The sequence below is a fragment of the Apostichopus japonicus genome, chromosome 3 (assembly GCF_037975245.1).
Source record: "Apostichopus japonicus isolate 1M-3 chromosome 3, ASM3797524v1, whole genome shotgun sequence".
Classification (NCBI taxonomy): domain Eukaryota; kingdom Metazoa; phylum Echinodermata; class Holothuroidea; order Aspidochirotida; family Stichopodidae; genus Apostichopus; species Apostichopus japonicus.
This window is the reverse complement of record NC_092563.1, coordinates 27,146,493-27,166,927: the sequence shown is the minus strand read 5'-3', so window position 1 is coordinate 27,166,927 and position 20,435 is coordinate 27,146,493. Positions and strand designations below refer to the sequence as shown.

The following is a 20,435-nucleotide window of genomic DNA, read 5'->3' as shown; positions in this document are numbered from 1 at the left end:
ACCTTCATGTCAACTTGCCCAGTACATATAATAGTACTTGAAAATTAACTAAGCTTATATTAAAGAAAAAGTACTGCCTTGGTCGGCTCTGGTTAGTACTAAGTATAGTTTTACCCTTGTGTGATTTTATCCGGTGTACCCAGATACATAGGCCCACCTGCTAATTCTGGATAAAGTCACTGTAGTGTAGGCTGCATTACAATTTACAGGTTGGTCGAGTCAGTGACAAGTTAACATTGGTTCTCTACTTTGCCCCATGGATAAGTGTGCACTGAATTTACGTACAGTGTTTGCAACGCATTTTGGCAGTATTCTTTTGTTTGTGAATTCATATAGCAGTTATTTTTTGGGGGGTTTTTGGTTGTGCATGTGCCTATTTCACTTTGTTTCGAAGTTCTTCACCCTGTAATGCTGTATGTTTCTGTCATTTTCAGAGAGAAAATGCATTTACAAGTTCCACTACAACATGTTATGTAATATGGGCTTGTTGCATTTAAAAGCAATGTGAAGTCATTCGTCATGTGACTTTATATATTGTCTCCTATTATCCAACGTTCTGTTTTTATTTTCGTTTTCATTCATTTTCAGAACTCTTTCTGCATCTGCAGGTTGGATTCTCCTATATGTGGGCACTTGGGATATAGTAACTTTTTGGACTTCTTAATTTAATTCAGTACTTTTCACGCCATTTCATTCATTGCTTTGATTCAATAAACTTTGATTAACCTTGAAAAAACACATTCCTGTTTTATTTCTTTGCACTAAATCGTACATTAATATTCACCAGTGTGAAGAAAAATTAACAAGAAGTTACTACATAAGATGTACATTTCACGTATACAAAAATACTTTTCAATTCATCACGAAGATAAGCTGATTGATGTCTAGGAACCTGATATATCATAAACTATATGACCAAAAAGTCCAACAGAGACTGACCCAAGGTGAAGGATATCACATAAAAAACAAGTTCTTAAATATTCTATGACATTAATAAACCTTGCAACGCCGTTCTCTCGACAAACAGGCAATGGGCGCTAAAGGCAACACTCGCAGGAATGAAGTGTAACCTGCAGAGAATTTTCGTTGCAAATGCAAGTTCTGTATTTGTTGTACCATGATTGATATTGATAATTGTAGAGACAGAGCAAAGATATGAAACTAGGAATCGAAATTAGAACTTCCAGTATTGAGATACTGCGTCATTGATGCTGTTTTTTAAGCTATGAGCCAATGCCTATAACACGTAACAATACACCCCCCCCCGGCCTCCCCCTTACCATCTATAATTAACATATTTACACCTGCTTTGCACAGACGGTGTGCCTTAAATGTGTATTCCTTAAATCAATACCGGTACGCAACCTCTTCCACTCACTCACTTCTGCCTGTGGAGAAGGAGCAGGGGCATAAGAAAAAATCAACCACCTTACAGTATCTCACACAGCCTGCTAACATCAAGCTGCTGCTTATTAACCTTACTGGAAGTATTACCATTAACCCTTTCATGTACTGAAGAAAAAGGCACCATAAGCTTTCGAGCCATTATCGCTATCCTGCCACTTACCACTATCCTGCACTGCCTGCAGTCTTTTCGGAGACGTCAACGTCTGAGGGGCTGGATAATAACTGAAATTAAATTATCTTCATCGTTGACGGCTTCCAATGCTCCTCCGATGGCATCGGATACTGATGGTGTAGGATAAACTTCGGCAGGTTACTGAACTATTTGTTGCTCTACAGAAGTTGTGCGCTCTGAAAGTCGTTTCTTAATGCCTTTATTATCTTTTCCTGCTTCTGCAGTTGTTCTTGTTGCTGCTGAAGCAGAAGATCTATCTACCCCATTCACACATCAAACTTGTCTTCAAGCCTTTGAAATCGGGCTTCGCAAATCGCTGAGCACGTTAGAGGTGGAATGCAGTTCAGTCATTTGTCCGGTACCTTTGGTGGAGTTCCCACAGATGTCATATTTTCCACCACATCAAGTAGAGCCATCATGGCTTCGCCAGCACAGTCCGGAGCCATTGGTTCAGTCCCTGTGTGGTTATTTCCAGGTGCAGTCTCTCCTGTTACTATTCCGCAGGCACCCGTTCTTCTGGGGCTGTCTCCTGTTTTGGGGGAGCCTTCACCACTTATCCAATGTACTTTCTAATGTGAACTGTCCAAAGCACAAAAGGTCACGGGCAAGCAATGTAGTTTCTAACTAGAAGTGGCCACAAGGTTGTCATCGATGTTGTTATCTTTTATAATTAGTAATGCGTAAACAAGTCGTAACACATTCGATGACATTGTCATCTAATTTAAGAAACGCATGAGTTGAAACACCACCAGATAATGATGTCATTTTTATGTTGGCAATGAGCCTAAAAAAGGATGAAATATTTCAGGATGGAATTCAGTTTGATTTCTTTCGCATCAATATTGAGAAGGAGCGAGGAGTTCAAATCAAGAACAATATTCCAACTGGTTATCATGGATGACAAACAAACTTTTCCAGAAATCCTGGATGAATTGTACAACGCCAGCTTGCAGATGTATGTGGCAGAATATAAACCCTACTTTGTGAATGAAGAAACGAATCAGCGAATCGACGAATTCCCCAAGCTTTCGAAGACATTTCATCACCAAAGTTGACGCTTTTTGAGAACCTCGTCTTTGATAGAGTTATTGTTTGGAAGACGTTCGCCCCAATTTTTATAATGACACAAAGCAGAGGGAATAGCTTCAGAAGGAACTGCACAGTCATCGAACGGGAGGAAACTCGCCGAGAAAGGACAAGCGCTGGATAAACCGTGCCACGAAACATCAGATGGTACTTGCAGTAGTGGTAGTGATGATGGTGGTGACGATAGCGATGACATGATGGAGAACGTGCGTATGATGCCATAGAGACTAGGATGCACTTGCTCGAACTCAATCAGGCAATGTCAAAGATATCAATCATGGACTGAGAACAAAGAGGAACTTGATGAGGAGGACATCGAGGAGGATGGTGATCATTTGTACGATGCGGTAGAAACTTGGATGACCATGATCCAACTCAATAAGGCCATGACGAAGGTTTTAAATCATGGACTGAAGAACAAAAAGGAAAGCGGGTGTGACCGTGGAGGATGATGACAATGAGTTGTAAGTCGTCAAAAGACATTGGTGACTATATACGCTCAATCTGAAGAAAGAATCTTGCTCTTGCCCGAGACCGCACCGTGAAAAAACCGAGAAAACTTGATGCACTACATCACTGTTATTTGTACCCACTGTACTTTCTTGCATGACGGTGTGTTGCACACAAAGTAATAAGAAAAAAAACAAAAAAACTACAAATATCGCCTTCTTTTTTAACTTGACCCTGTGGTCAAAATATTTTGTGATCCCCATGTCCAAAGTGTATAGGGGTCAATCAAGGATCATGAGTTGTTGTTTTGTTTCTAATTCTATTATGAGCATGTGCTCAATTGCTCAAAGACATTGCTCGCGATACACTCAACTACTGTCATTTTGCTCACGGTGTGCTCTTATGCTCTTTGCTCGCTTGCTCACCACATTAACCTCAAAATGCATTTTCGTTTTGCTAATTCTAATATGAGCACGCTCTCAAATGCTCAAAGACTTTGCTTGCGAACACTCAATAACTCTCCTTTTGCTCATGATTTGCTCTTTAGCTCTTTGAGTCACTTATTTTGTGCACTCGTGCCCATCACATGAACCACATCATGAGGTTTTGCTTGGTGCTATAATTCTAATTAGAGCACGTTCTCAATTGCTCAAAGACTTTGCTCGCAAAACACTCAATTACTCTCTTTTTGCTCACGTTGTGCTCTTTTGCTCTTTGAGGAAATCTTTTTGGGCTCGGTTTCAGAAAGTTAAGGGAGTGTGCTAGACAATGAAATTTACCCTCCTTATGACATTAGTGGTGACTTAACGACTCTGCGCGTTATTTAAACGGGCAAAACCCCAAAACAAACGAAGACAAAAAGTTCAACGCATGCAAATTTTGCATCTCCCGCCTTAATATATGAACCTACTAAACCGTGAATAAAACCAGACCATCAAAGTGGAGACAGATATCATCCTTAGTGAATATGCAATTTATGAATACGGATAAAAACAAATCAATAAAAAATAGACACAAACACACAGATGGTATTGTTTAATGGAGGAGAAAAGCTTGCTCTTTCTGGAATATCGTGGCCCTAAAAAGAGCCGATAATCTTAATAGAAGCCCTTAGTCTTTGCATTTTGGAGGAGTTTTGCAGCACTGCAAAATGTACTTTAAAAATTGTCTGAGATCGTTTCTCACACCCTTCCTTTCTGTTACTCCTCGTCTGTCGGCCACTCCGCCATCTTCCAATCATGAGCGTGGTTTATGACGTCCCGGTTATAGTTATTGCATTAACCGCCGCAGCCTGTCAGGTCTAAATGGTACCCGGCGGGTTTCAGTGAAAAGTCTCTGTAACACTAGAGACATTGTTCAGGTACAGTATGCAAATTTTTACCAGGCGGCTCCAGCAGCACTCCCGCTTTTGGGCGCTAGTCTAAACGTCCCAACCAGCCACAACGTTCTTGTGACGTTTTGAATATTTGAATCCAACAGACACTCTCTAAGATCAGAGAAATTGAGTGCATTTGCAACAGCGGCATTGGCTTTTATATGAACGGCATGCAGGCATGCCCCCAAAAAACACAAAAGTTTTTATCTTCAATCATCATATCTTCTTGATCTAACATTCCTGATAAGCACTTTTGTGTTTTAGTGCTGCTTGACTGTGACGTAAGTTCCTTTGGAGAGTTCATGCAGGAAAGGTCATTCTGGCTATAAGTGCATTGGCAGTCTTGCAACTACCAATGTTTTGATACTATTTTTTCTCTTACAAACGGGAGCGCTATGATTAGGGGACCATCATATCAAATATGATGAGGGGATGGACAGTTCACGTAAGAAAGGTCGTTGCTTGACCGTGACATGTTGTACTTTGGACAGTTTGCATAAGAAAGTACATTTTGGATGAGTGGCGCAGGCTTATGAAACGGCACCCGAAAAACCTTTAAAAACGAGGGCTTCGGAAACGGCTCCCGAAAAGTTCAGGAGAAGGCCCGCGATAACTGGTGCCTGTGGCGGGGGGGGGGGGTTAGTAGCACGATATATACAACTTGTGCCCTCTGGTATTCTATACCATGTTGTAAGTGATGTCAGTTTGCTCTACAAAATTATGTTGTATATTATGTTGTCCTCAATTAGATATGCAATAGAATTTGCAATGCTATTCTATGTTTTGCTATGGTATATCATGTTGTTACGCTATGCTGTTAAGGTCGGGGTTGGGGGGAGGGGGCTTGGTTAGACAGACAAAGGTAGGGCACTTGGTTTCATGTACCTTTTTGAGATTACATTACCTCCTCTCCATTTTTCACCAAATTATTGCAGACATTGAGACCAATCTTTATTATAAATGTTGTGATATGTTTCCAATCTGGAGCTATTTGGCTATGATTGAACAGGCCCTAAGAGTCCCATGTTTCTGAGCTTAGTTTGCGACATGCAAGTTCTTCTGAAGGCACTACATAAATGAAGATTGTCTTTGTGACCTCCATATATTTTTACCTATAGTTTATATTAAAATAATTGAATTTTAAACATTTTAATTTCTGACAAGGTGGCAAAATTTGCATGTTTTTTAAATTTGCATTTGTTTTAGGGAGAGAAAGATTGGATGAAATATGAGACTGCCAGGACATTGAAGAAACGTTTGCCGAAAATCAGAGATGCATACAAAAAGGATTGGGAGAGCACGGACAGGGAAATCAGACAACGGGGTGTAGCACTCTATTTCATTGATAAGGTATTGATCATTGTACATCCTGGCATATTGATCAATGTACATCCTGGGATATTGATCATTGTACATCCTGGGATATTGATCAGTGCACATCCTGGGATATTAATCAGTGTACATCCTGGGATATTGATCAGTGTACATCCTGGGATATCGACCAGTGTACATCATGGGATACTGATCAGTGTAAATCCTGGGATATTTTTCAGTGTAAATCCTGGGATATTGCTCATTGTAAATCCTGGGATATTGATCAGTGTACATCCTGGGATATTAATCAGTGTACATCCTGGGATATTGATCAGTGTACATCCTTGGATATTGATCAGTGTACATCCTGGGATATCGATGTACATCATGGGATATTGATCAGTGTACATCCTGAGATATTGATCAGTGTACTTCCTGGGATATTGATCAGTCTACATCCTGGGATATTGATCAGTGTACATCCTGGGATATTGATCAGACTACATCCTGGGAGATTGATCAGTGTACTTCCTGGGATATTGATCAGTGTACATCCTGGGATATTGATCAGTCCACATCCTGGGATATTGATCAGTCCACATCCTGGGATATTGATCAGTGTACATCCTGGGATATCGATGTACATCTTGGGATATTGATCAGTGTACATCCTGAGATATTGATCAGTGTACTTCCTGGGATATTGATCGGTGTACATCCTGGGATATTGATCAGTGTACATCCTGGGATATTGATCAGACTACATCCTGGGAGATTGATCAGTGTACTTCCTGGGATATTGATCAGTGTACATCCTGGGATATTGATCAGTCCACATCCTGGGATATTGATCAGTCCACATCCTGGGATATTGATCAGTGTACATCCTGGGATATTGATCAGTGTACATCCTGGGATATTGATCAGTGTACATCCTGGGATATCGATGTACATCATGGGATATTGATCAGTGTACTTCCTGGGATATTGATCGGTGTACATCCTGGGATATTGATCAGTGTACTTCCTGGGATATTGATCAGTCTACATCCTGGGAGAATGATCAGTGTACATCCTGGGATATCGATGTACATCATGGGATATTGATCAGTGTACTTCCTGGGATATTGATCAGTCTACATCCTGGGAGATTGATCAGTGTACATCCTGGGATATTGATCAGACTACATCCTGGGAGATTGATCAGTGTACTTCCTGGGATATTGATCAGTGTACATCCTGGGATATTGATCAGTCCACATCCTGGGATATTGATCAGTGTACATCCTGGGATATTGATCAATGTACATCCTGGGATATTGATCAGTGTACATCCTGGGATATTGATCAGTGTACATCCTGGGATATCGATGTACATCATGGGATATTGATCAGTGTACATCCTGAGATATTGATCAGTGTACTTCCTGGGATATTGATCGGTGTACATCCTGGGATCTTGATCAGTGTACATCCTGGGATATTGATCAGACTACATCCTGGGAGATTGATCAGTGTACTTCCTGGGATATTGATCAGTGTACATCCTGGGATATTGATCAGTCCACATCCTGGGATATTGATCAGTCCACATCCTGGGATATTGATCAGTGTACATCCTGGGATATTGATCAGTGTACATCCTGGGATATCGATGTACATCATGGGATATTGATCAGTGTACTTCCTGGGATATTGATCAGTGTACTTCCTGGGATATTGATCGGTGTACATCCTGGGATATTGATCAGTGTACATCCTGGGATATTGATCAGTCTACATCCTGGGATATTGATCAGTGTACTTCCTGGGATATTGATCAGTGTACTTCCTGGGATATTGATCGGTGTACATCCTGGGATATTGATCAGTGTACATCCTGGGATATTGATCAGACTACATCCTGGGAGATTGATCAGTGTACTTCCTGGGATATTGATCAGTGTACATCCTGGGATATTGATCAGTCCACATCCTGGGATATTGATCAGTCCACATCCTGGGATATTGATCAGTGTACATCCTGGGATATTGATCAGTGTACATCCTGGGATATCGATGTACATCCTGGGATATTGATCGGTGTACATCCTGGGATATTGATCAGTGTACATCCTGGGATATTGATCAGTGTATATCCTGGGATACTGATCAGTCTACATCCTGGGAGATTGATCAGTGTACTTTCTGGGATATTGATCAGTGTACATCCTGGGATATTGATCAGTGTACATCCTGGGATATTGTACAATGTACATCCTGGGATATTGATCAGTGTACATCCTGGGATATTAATCAATATTTGTTATCACAATGTTATTATAATAAGATGATATAAGTGTCAAGGTCAAAAATTGCCTTTTGCTAACATAAATGTCATACCCTCAGAGTAATTTTATTTTATATGTTTATATTTTTTTAAATATTTATGAGTGTATCCAAAAATAGTGTGAGGCAACATAGATAGATGTGAATACTGGAGATGAAACAAGTAGATTTATAGAAGATGTGAAAACAACCAACTGGAAGTCCCAAGTATGCATGCATGTGTTATTTGCAAGTCTATAGAAAAGAAGCAATTACTTAGTGTTCACCAAATCCTGTGATTTCTGGTGCATGTGGTTTGTACAATTTAAGTTCATCAATTGTTTGGGAATGCTTGCATTATCTTGTCATAAAATGTAATCGTCTGACCTGAGTGATCTGACGTCTTTTCTTTTGACTTTCTCTGTTGCTGGGATTCAGTTGACCTTTAGAGCTGGTAACAAGGCGGAAGAAGGTGAGGCTGCCGAAGAGGAGGAGGAAGGGGACGAGGAGGGCGCAGTGGGCTGCTGCAATCTCATGGTTAAGCATATCATGTTGCTGCCGCAGGAGGGAAACAAGTGTTTTGTTGAGTTTAATTTCGTCGGAAAGAGCAAAGTAGAATATCAGAAAAAAGTAGAAGTAGAGAAAAAAGTAAGTTTATGCAATTTTTGTTTATCATGAAATGCTGAAAATGTGAAGTTTCTCAGTACAGAAAGTGCTATACATTGTTGGTACTTGTATACAAACTTCATTTGTTTGCATTTTACTGCCAAACTTCCGAATAAGTGTTCAAAGCAAAATGCTGGCCAGCATAATGCCGGCATAGTCAATGACCTCTTGTAATTACTATTCATGACTTTTTTTACTTGATATTCATGAGGTTGTTGAACCTTGCTAATCGCGGTATGTCTCAGGACAAACTGAGAGCATACATACTACTGCAAGAACCTTGAAATTAAAGAGAATATCGTGTACTAAATTAATTTCCTTGTGTCAGAAGCCACAATATGATGTGAGAATATGCATTATTTTACCTATTTGGTTCCCCACAGCTCCTTTAGTTGAGTGTTGGACACCCTGCAAAAAGTCTCTAACCAAAGTTAACTTTTACTTGTTATTCAGTGCTCGTAATACTACACGTGCATGCAACACCTCATTGATTAAAAAAATGTTTATTTTCACCATTGCGTGGCAACTTAAAAGCTCTATGAGGTAAATATGTATTTCATTTGTAGTCTTCCTAAGATTGATTATCTCGAGGGCAAATACCCTGTATTTTAATTGTTGTTTGTAGGGCTCGAACAAGGACGAGTAGATTGTCATTATAGCTTTGTGTTCAAGTTACATTCGCTGTTCCAATGGGGGGGGGGGGGGGGGAACAAGTTACAGTAAAGGAACTAACTTTTCTTCTACTACTGCATACATGTGACTTGAGATTTTATGTTAACTAATTGTTTAATAGGCATGGCTTATGGCAAATGACCCTCTGGGATATTATGTTTGTATATAGCTTGCATGTTTAGATTATACCCTGACTGGGCAAGTGTATTGTAAGCTCTGGAGCCTATCGGGTTATATTACACTTAGGCTGTATGAGTTAGTGACTGTAGAGGTGTTCACTCATAGTGCCCTCAGATATTCTTCACCATAGCATTGTTATAAAATGGCTGCGCCCTTGTGTCGTTAAACATAATTGTTGCACACATAACAGTGTAGGTATGGTACTGATTTGTATCCCATTGATTCTTAGTGAATTGTTTCAGTAATGTATAGAATGAGTTGAAAGGAACCAAATGTTTATTCAGTTCTTGAGCTGCCATTTATATTAAGGGAAAATGCCCATATGTTTGGTAATATTGTTGGAAGCAAAGATTAGGGTTATATGAAAGTGAGACCCCCAGTGGTGTTCAATTTTATACCTATGTCAAGGGGTAAACTGCACATGTATTGTTTGTAAATTCCAGTTATCATTTTGTCTGAGGAACATCACCTAGATATGTCTAAGATTAATTGTTACTGTTCCATACCTGTCAACTCTCCCGGTTTTTACCCAAATCTCCCAACCTCCCGGTTTCATATTCTATTCTCCCGGTTTTTCTATGTTCTACACTTGCGACATTTCTGAAAATAGCCAACAATTAGTCCTATGTAGTAATTCCCCACAGTAACGCTGAACAGGAAAGGCTATTCAGTGTAGTTCGCAAGAACAAGACAGACAGTCGGTCAAGTCTCAAGCTTGATGGGACTCTATCTAGCATACTAGCCATGAAGTCACAGTACCCAGAGTCCACTGTTCCCTATTTCAAATGGAAGCCTACTAAAGAAACCCTGTACAAAGCGAAGCGAGCTGCTGTTAACTACAACAAGAAACACTGATTGGATGATTCTCTCATTGTATTGCATAAGTAGACTATACTTATTTAGGAGTATTTATATCATTTCAGTTGAAATTACCAACCTCCCTATTTTCCCCTTGTTCTCCCTATTTTGAAAAATGTTATTCTCCCTATTTTGGGGTCAAACAGGTTGACAGGTCTGCTGTTCTGCGGCCAGGTTAATTTTAGCTCACTGAGACAGCTTAAAGGAGTCTTCTAATTTATTTCTAAAAATTTAAAGGGGTGTTACTTATCATGAACGGTCAGGCTATACTGTTTCTTAATCCTTAAGAAACTATTTAAGTGGTTTTCTTGTTTTCTTCTTTCACATTTATAGCTCGCTAGAGGGGAGTGTTATTACACTGCTTGCCAAGTAAACCAATCTTTGACTCAATCATTTGTGTCACCCCATCTCCCGCAATGGGCGTTACCACACAGACAACCTGACCACTCCCGGCTTTACAATTATATAGTATTTTTTGTGTCTTTAGAGGTTGGCACACCATCCGTATAAAGTTATTGGTACCAAATAATTGAACACAAAATAACAAAACAGCCACACAAAATAGTAATAATATCATCCGATCTGAACATTTAAAGATGACTTCATTTCTTGCCTTCATATCTTGTAGGTCTATGAGAAAATTCAGGAATTTAAACATCATAGAGAAGAAAGTGAAGAATTGTTTGATAAACTGACACCGACCAAACTGAACACATACCTGAAGACACAGATGCCTCGCCTGACTACTAGAGTATTCAGGACTTGCAATGCCTCAATCACTCTACAGGACAAACTAGTGGAGTTTACAAACGGTGAGTGAGTGTTGCTTTTACTGAAAGCAGTGATAATGGATGGTTGCATTGAATTTATGCTGTAGCAAAATATATATGAATATATATATATATATATATATATATGTATGTATATATATATATATGTATGTATATATATATATATATATCACATATAGACAAGATATACAATTTACACCATATTGCTACCCTGGGTTTCACGCAGGCGTGCGTGAAACCCAGGGTAGCAATATGGTGTAAATTGTATATCTTGTCTATATGTGATATTATTGCTCTACTACGGTATTGAGCACTTTCTGCTTCTACTGATTATACTTATACGTGTGATATATATATATATATATATATATATGTATATATATATATATATATATATATACATACATATACACTTTACATGCTATTGATGAGTTAAGAGAGATAATTAGTGATACTGGAATTAAATGCTCCCCTAGTGACATATTTCCGAGAGATCTCCTACAAAGTAATATTGATTTTCTTCTTCCTTGCATATGTCATCTTGTTAATTTGTGATCATCACTGGTAGTATGGATGGTCTAAAACTTACAGATATTTCTCCTGTCATCAAGGGGAATGGCTTAGATCAAATAATTTTAAAAACTATAGGGGCAATTCCACGGTTACTCACGTTACATTTTTGAAGACTTTGGCTTACAAATGGTCTGATAGCTCCACCATTCATTAATTTGAATGACTGCTCTCTATGCATTGATAGGGTAACAAATTTACCTGAACATTGGCGAAAACACTATTTGATTATCTTGTTTCTTGTAGGATATAGGAACATGAAAGTGTCGGTTACTCACGTTACATTTGAAAATCACCCCAACGCCAAAAACAAACTGCATTCAAAAAGTGTCCTCATACTGGTTATATTTGAAGAAAATGAATACATGTTTTTTGGACCTTAGGTGATGATACAAATACTGAACACAATCAAAATCACATCTGGTTTCCCGTCTCGTTGAAAAGGAGGCATTCAACGGTTACTCACGTTACGGTTACTCACGTTACAGTTTGTCCACCTATACAATACATAGGGAATCAGAGTCTGTGAGAAACTTGCTGCTGGATAATGACTAGGAAACACCCATATATCAGTGGAATTGACATTTTGAACATCTTCTCCAGTGTAATTCAATAATATTACAATCTAAAAGAGATATATACAATGTCCTTTTGAGATAATGCAAGAATCATATCTTCACAAATCGGCAGCAAATTCTGAACATTGTAATTAAGTTTTATTTGAGGACTAGCAGTGTGTCAAACTTTAATTTACCCAGATATAATACTCAGGGAACTAAATGTCTCTGGGGAAGTAACAGGCCAACTGAACAACAACCATGAATCAATAAGAAATTGGTAACATATGTTCAACATTAACAACTCGATTGAATATTGAGTAATGTTTGGAAGAGGCTTTCTCTTCAAGAGCTGATTTATTCAGTCTTCAATAGGCGCCAGAAAATTTGAAGTCCCCACGGTTATTGGCCAAGGTTGGTGCATCAAGTTTGGTGATGAGTTTCTCCCTGATATAGAATATCTTGTCCCTTGGGTTTGGCCATTTCCAATTGGGCCCAGCTGGCTGCATCACTGACACTTGTTCATCGTTCTGGTCCCCCTTTGCTTCTATAACACTGGGGTACAATACCCCTTCGTATTCAACGGCATACCAGTCACCGAGTTCTATACCAGCATTGCCACTCCCTGAGCAGGTTGTGAACCTGTTTTCTTCTTCACTCTTCCACACATACCATGTTGCAGCTCCCCGGTCGTGGTTGAAGTTCATCATGAACCCAGCGCCGTTCTTACAGTGGTCACACTCATTGAACCAAAATTCCCTTGTTGGATTTTGGCAGAGAAGCTTGGCGGGTAGGTCATGGGAGTATGCAGAAAATTCTGGAGAAGCATCGTGTAAACTATTTACAGCATACATAAAGTTCTCATGATATCTGCACATGCATGTATACCTTATCTTGTTGCTTAACTGGACATGTTTTGGACGTAATTCGGCAAATTTGCTCTTGCCGACCTTGATGTTGGGATAGTCCTCCCGGAATAGGGCAAACGTTTCATGATGGATGAAGTCAAATGTCTCATTTGCTTCTTTATTTTGCCCCCTTCTTTTGGCCAGATGTTGACCACATCCTTCTTGCCTGGCACCTGCTGACCGATGTTATCTCGCTGATAAAACTGCTGGATAACTTCAACAGTTTCATCGCTGAGACCTCTCGCGTTAGTGGTTGGTGGCATAGCAGAAGTTGTTGTAGTCGATGGGTGAATGTCGTCGCCTAGCTCAGACCTGCAGAGATTACGACTAACAGCTTTCCGGCGATGTGGTGTTTCGGGCAATCTGTCGCGTATTCTTGCTGTTGCTTTTGAGTATGCTCGTGCACTGCTGAAAGGCAACTTCTTCATGGCCTCCTTCCTCTTCTCCCGGTAGGATGCAACTCGTCGTCTGGTGGCCACCCTCCTAGCTTCTTGCTGAATCTTCTTCATGGGTGATGGGAGAGTACTCTCCAGGTGTTGTACTAACCCTAGCCAAACCCCCACTGCCCTCTTTTATTGAGCAATTATTAACAAGACAATAATAGGCATTTCCTGCATTGTTTCAGTGTGTTAGCTTGGTTACTGAGGTACACATTGGTTGCTCATGTTACACGGTTACTCACGTTACAGATTTCTGTGATCTATCACTCACACATGATGGGTCTCTCCTCATTAGTGATCTTGTTTCCACCCTTGGGACTATGAGTACTAACGAAATTATGGTTATCAGATTTCCACTTGTTAAAGAAATGTCACATAGAGAAAAAGTTGTTTTTTCGGTTACTCACGTTACATCAGTGATTGAGGCCTGAAAAATTTCTGTTCTGAAGTTGACATGAAGAAATATTGAAATGTTTTTGTGTCATAACACAGTCAACAGGAGTATCTATCATAACACATAATAAAACTACTAAATACTATCTGATGAGTATGATATAGGATGGAATGGAATGTATGATGCATTTTCAGGATTATTTTGAGTTCTCATCCTGCTTGATGATCTGAGCCATGTATTCAAAATTTGAGTGTTCGAGAAAAATTGCTGTCGTTGTTTGCTGCAATAGATGCTGGTTGGCAGTGCAATTTGTGAGTCATTAAGTCATAGAACAGCTCAAGTCTGTCAATCAGTGGTTCTTTGGTAGCGTGTAAATGTTTACGATTACGACTGAATTGCGTCCATCTTTCTGTGATGATTTGTAGGAGCGTTTGTTGACAAGTTCTTCAATGCTAGCTATTTCCCAAACTTTGTCTCGTCCTGATGGTTGAACACGTATTGTTGTCCTTTGTTCAGTTCTGGAAGAAGCTTAGCACTACGATTGTAATGTCCGGCTTGGTTTTCATTTCTCAATCTTTTTTCTTCTGCTTGACTTCTTTCACAACCTTAGGTGTGAGAAGTTTCTTGGCAGTAGGTATAAAAGTTCTGGTCCTTCGTCTGAAATGACGTTGTGATGGCGATGATGACAGACCCTCAGAAGGAGTATTCCTCAAGCTAAGCAAGCTGAGATAGATGTCTTGCTTATCCTCCTTTGCTTTCTTGATCAAATTCTTCGCGGTCTTTATCACGTTTTTGACTTTACCAATGTTGCTTTGAGGGAAGAGCGGTGAACTGGCTACGTGGTCGACACTGATACGACTACGCGAAATCAGCAAACTCACAGGACTAAAATGGTCGTCCCTTGTCTGACTGTACTGTTACTGGTATACCATGCATGTGTAGAGAAATATCGCCTCATGATTTTGATCACTGCCGGCGCATCTTTCTTGTTTAACAGTGTGTCAACTTTGAAGTAATCAGAAAGTAGTAGTCCACAATACAGAGATAATCCAGCTGTACCATCGATGGTGAAAATATTGACACCAACTTTTCTGGATTAACTTGCAAGTTGCTTCAGATACCGGAAGGAAGTCTGTAATGTTTACACTTTCTGTCTCAACTTCCACTGCAGATCGTTCGTCATTCTGGAGTAAGGCTTGCAATAATGTATCACCTAGATACATTTCCTTTCCCAGCTGGTACCTCATGTCGACATCATTATACTGCACCAGTCTTAGAAGTAGCCGTTGGAGGCGCTCTGGGGCAGTCGTGATTTGTTTCTTAGAGATTGAAACCAATGGCTTATGATCTGTCCAAAGCTTTATTTTGCGTCCGTAGATGAATTGGTGGTTTCGCTCCAAACCGAAGATAAACGCAAGAAGTTCTTTCTCGATATGTGAGATTTATGAGTCTCTGCGGTGGTTAACGCTCTACTCGAAAAGGTTACGGCTGTCCCTGCTGCATCAGTGTGAAAACGATTCCTTTTTCCGATGCGTCTCCCTGACCTTCAGTTTTGCTTTGCAGATCAAAGTACTTCAACAAAGATGTGCTGCTGACACTGCGCTTCACCTCCTTGAATGCTGCGTCTTGGTCTTGTCCCCAGCTCCATTTTGCTTCCTTATGTGTTAGATGATGAATCGGTTCGCTCGTGTCCGATAAGCTTGGAAGGAACTTAAACAAGTATTTCACCATTCCAAAGAACCTTTTTACTGCTGTGATGTCGGTTGGTTTAGGCATATGAATGATTGCCTCAACTTTCTTTGGGTCGACTTTGAGACCGTCTTTAGTAACAACATACCCTATAAAGTTGATTTCTTTGCACTTAAATTCAAACTTATTTCTGTTGATCTTGATAGATTGCTCTCTGCATCTTGCAAGCAGCTTAGTCATGTTTCGGTAATGATCTTTGTCTGCTTGGGCTTCTGTTTTCCCTTTACCATTGACCAATATGTCATCAGCTATGATATGAACACCCTCAAGCCCTTCAAGGTTTTGATCTAGCCTCTGTTGGAAGAGCTCAGGTGCTGGGGAGATTCCAAACAGCATGCGTTTATACTTGTACCTCACTCATGGGTTTGGAATGTGGTCATTTTGGTAGAACTTTCATCCAACTCACATTGGAGAAATCCTTCTTTCAGATCACATTTGCTAAAAACCTTAACATCATTAAGACTTGGCAGAATATCTTGATAACGGGTAACGGGTAGTGTTCCCGTTTTAGAGCCTTATTTAATGGTTGTGGGTCAATACAAACACTCAGTTTACCATTGGGTTTGATTATGCTAACCAGACTTGACACCCAGTCAGAAGGTTTGTCAACCTTCTCTATCACATGCAATTTTTCCAATCGTTTCAGCTCCTCTTTAAGCTTAGGCTTTATAGATATTGGAACACGTCTTGGTGGTATAATGACTGGCGTGACATTAGGATCAGTTTCCAAGTGTACTTTACCTGGCATACACCCTAGGCCTGTGAATACATCATGATAATCTTTTATCACATTTTCTTTTTTCAGCAGTAAGTTAGTTTTCTCAATTAGCTTTACTTCCCCATTTATTTCATAACTTTGAGTTGGTTTGTTATCTATGTTTTCATACAACACTTTAATCAATTTAATTTGCTGTGATGCCCACGATCCAAGAAGTGGCACTTGCTTGTTTCCTTGCACAACAACAAACTGCACAGAATATTTCTTCATATTCTTTATGTTTCTCAACCTCAATTTACAAATCCCCACAATTGGCATTGGATCATTGTTGTACATGCTCAGATTTTTGTGGTCTGACTCTTTGACCTCAGTGCCTTCAGGGACATACCTTTCAGGTATCACATTACTTGATGCCCTGAATCAATTTGAAACTTTGCAAGTGAACCTTCAACTTGGAACGTGGCATATACTTTGGTCACATATGGACCCACTCTGTTTATATCAACATTGTTTACATCTTCCTGCAATGTAACAGATAGAACTGATTCACTCGTAAATTGTGCCTCTTGGTCACTACTCAAGTCAAACCTGTTTGACTGATTTCTAATGACTTTTATGAAAATCTTTCCTTTTCTTTGACTTCCATTTGGTTTTACATTTCACTGCGAAATGATTCATATTTCCACATTTCGAACAAGATTGGTCATATGCTGGACATTTTATTTTGTCTGCCTCATGACTTCTTCCGCAGTACCTACAGTCTTCAACCCATTTACCTTTGTGGCATCTTGACTTAGGGTTGTACCTGACAGCATGGACTTCAGCACTTTGATCACTCATACCTTTTATTTGTACTGCAGCCACTTCAGCCGCCTTACAAATGTTAATACATTTTGGGAGATCCAAATCTGCTGTTTGCAATAATTTTTTCTGAGTATTTCGACTAGCTATGCCACATACAATATGATCTTGAATCAATTGATCCTTTAGTGTGCCATATGCGCACGAGGATGCAGAAATTCTCAGTTTCACAACAAATTTGTCAAACATTTCACTGGTTCCTGGGTGCAGTTGTTAAACTTGTTTCTTTCATAGCTTACATTTGTCTGCCCAATACAGTATGCTTCCCATAAGCTCATTAATTTTGCAATTTTTGTACGATCTACAGCATTTTCATACAGCAAATTGTTGTGGATTTCCAACACCTCAGGGCCTATACAAGTTACAAATGTTGCCACATGGATTTTCTCATCTTTTGATCCAACTCAGTCAGAGTAAGATAACTATCCCACAACAATCTGAATTTATCCCAGTTCTTCTTCAAATTACCCTTGAGGTCCAAGTTTTGTTGTAATGGCACTGTAATAGTACTCATTTTTGTTACAAAATTATGCTACTGTACTTCTAAAGTCTAATCTAACAATGACCTTGAAATACAGACGTAAACTCTTTCCAATTACTTTTCTGTACTTTGGGAGTTTGGCCTATCACTAGATGTCTTTTACTTTGTCGACTTCACTGTGACAACTTTACTTTGATTCTGTGGTGACAACACGAAACGTTATTTGGCAACCCTGCTAGACGATACCCACTTTAAGTTGTTTTTATTAGTTTTTCACACATAAAATAGTGTGTATTAAACACTGCAATCCCCAATGTTATACATGCGTAGGCCTACTGTACGTTACCTTTATCGTCAGCACGTGCAATGACTACTAAATGCTACGGCAGCCTAACACGCTAAAGTAGAATAGCCTAGATAAAGGTACTGTATTACCCTCTCAGTTGATCATACAATTACAAGTTCGCCAATTTTGACCTTGAACATTAAACATAACTCGATACATTGGTCATTAAACCACTCACACGCTTGATAAAATTATCAAAAATTTCATGATGCTTCGCTTGACAACCACAGAGTGGTGTCATTCAAGTAAACAAGCTTCCATATCGTTACACCAGTGACAGTGGATATGCCACTGTGCTGGTACTCCTTGACTTAAGCTTGGCTTTTGACACCATTGACGTTACTGTTCTTATTTTTGATTATCTAATGAAATTGGTAGTACTGGTATTGTCCTAAACTGGTTTAAAAAATTTATTGTGGGAATATCGCAAAGAGTTTGAAGAGGGGCTGTACAAATAAATCCAATCCAAGAACCAAATAATTTTTTTTTTTTTTTTTTTTTTTTTTTTTTTTTTTTTTTTTTGCTCCCCCTCCTATATTAAAACTGATTTGTATCAAGGGTGTCATTCTTAACTCTGTTGATTGTGTACGTTTTAAACAAATTGTTTGTAACCTTGGTGTTCATTTTGAGGATACCATGTCTTTTCTTCATCAACTCTGTTCACTTAAATCCAGGTGTTTTAAGAATCTTAGAAATATTTCTAAAAGGCGGTGCTATCTTACTAAGTCTGAGTTAAGCACTCTTGTCCAAGATCCGTGGTTATTTCTCAAATTGATTATTGTAACTCACTTTATTTTGGTGTCAACCAACATTTACATGATAAACTCAAATCTGTTCAAAATTTTGCTGCAAGAATGACTTATGATAGAAGTATATGATCATGTGAGGGTTTACTTTAAAATCATGCTGATTGTGTTTAAGACTGTTAGAGGGCTGGGTCCTAAATATATCCATGATCTGTTGGTAACCTCTGACCGTAGTGCTCAGAACTATGTTATTAAAAGAGTTAAATCCTTGTATGGGTATCGATCGTTTGCGAAGGCTGGACCTAATTTGTAGAATAAGCTTCCTGACAGCCTTAAACAAGTCCAAGATGCTGCTTCATTTAGGAGGCAATTAAACACTACTTATTTGTCAATGGTTCTGATTTCAGCCAGAATCTCAACCAGGTCTAACTTTTGTTTCGTTACAATGTGTTTTATTTAATTGTTTTCTAGCACAGCTGTGCACACAGTTTTCTGTACTTGTTGTGCTTATAAACCTTTTTTATTATTACTATAATATATATATATATGTATGTATGTATCTGTTTGTATATAAAAGTAAGTTGGCCTGACCCTCTCTGGAGTCCTGGAGGGAGTGTTCCTAGTGCTGGTTGGTGTGTAACCTGTAGAGGGAATAATGCGGGAGAGAGAGTAGAACCTGTAGTTGCAAAGGTGGAGAGAATAGCGCTGGGATTTCTGCATCAATTTTCTGAGCTTCTGAAGCAAAAGAAAATGGTGAGACATGTTGAAAGCGGCGGAATGAGTAAATTATAAAAATGAAATGAAAACCTGAAACACAAGAATACAATACAGGTACAAATACAGAATAGATAAGGAGGATCACCAGAAGGGATACAGTTGAGTGTACTGTATTGATTCTGTGTATCCACTTGATTTCAGGGCTTGGTCATACATGTGAGCTGTAGTGTTGAAGACGGTTTGATGATCACATAGATATTCTTTTGCTATGACGGGGATATGCCTGATTATATGTGGTGGGTGGTTGGATTCCGCGTTTATGTACATGGGTAGGTCGTTAGGTGTCCTATATGGTTGGTGTATGCCGGTTTCAAGGTTAAGGTTGATGTCCAGGTAGTTAACTGATGTGAGATTAGTTTGGACGATTATTTGTAAGCCAAATGACTGGAAAATCTGGATTAGATGCTTTCTTATGCTTTGGGGTCTGGGTGGTTTCTCATCACAGACCGTCATCTCTTGAAAGGCCTACGCTGGTCAGGTTGTTCTAGATGATGCAGTATAAACAAGCCTACAAGTTCACATATTTCTGCGTCATTGTAGCAGCCCATGGTGATATCGAAGGCGTTACGGGAGCCTTTTTGGTTCCTTGCTTTAGCAAAAGGAACCTATG

General features: G+C 39.4%; 1 protein-coding gene across 1 annotated transcript in view; it reads left to right on the top strand.

Moving 5' to 3' along the window:
* Nucleotides 1–20,435, top strand: part of LOC139965696 (DNA topoisomerase I, mitochondrial-like) — an 86,609-nt gene that overhangs the window by 56,034 nt on the left and 10,140 nt on the right. Inside the window, exons 8-10 of the mRNA XM_071968318.1 lie at nucleotides 5,697–5,840; nucleotides 8,550–8,759; nucleotides 11,116–11,299. Of these exons, the coding sequence (XP_071824419.1) occupies nucleotides 5,697–5,840; nucleotides 8,550–8,759; nucleotides 11,116–11,299 (538 nt within the window). The remainder of the gene's footprint in view (nucleotides 1–5,696; nucleotides 5,841–8,549; nucleotides 8,760–11,115; nucleotides 11,300–20,435) is intronic.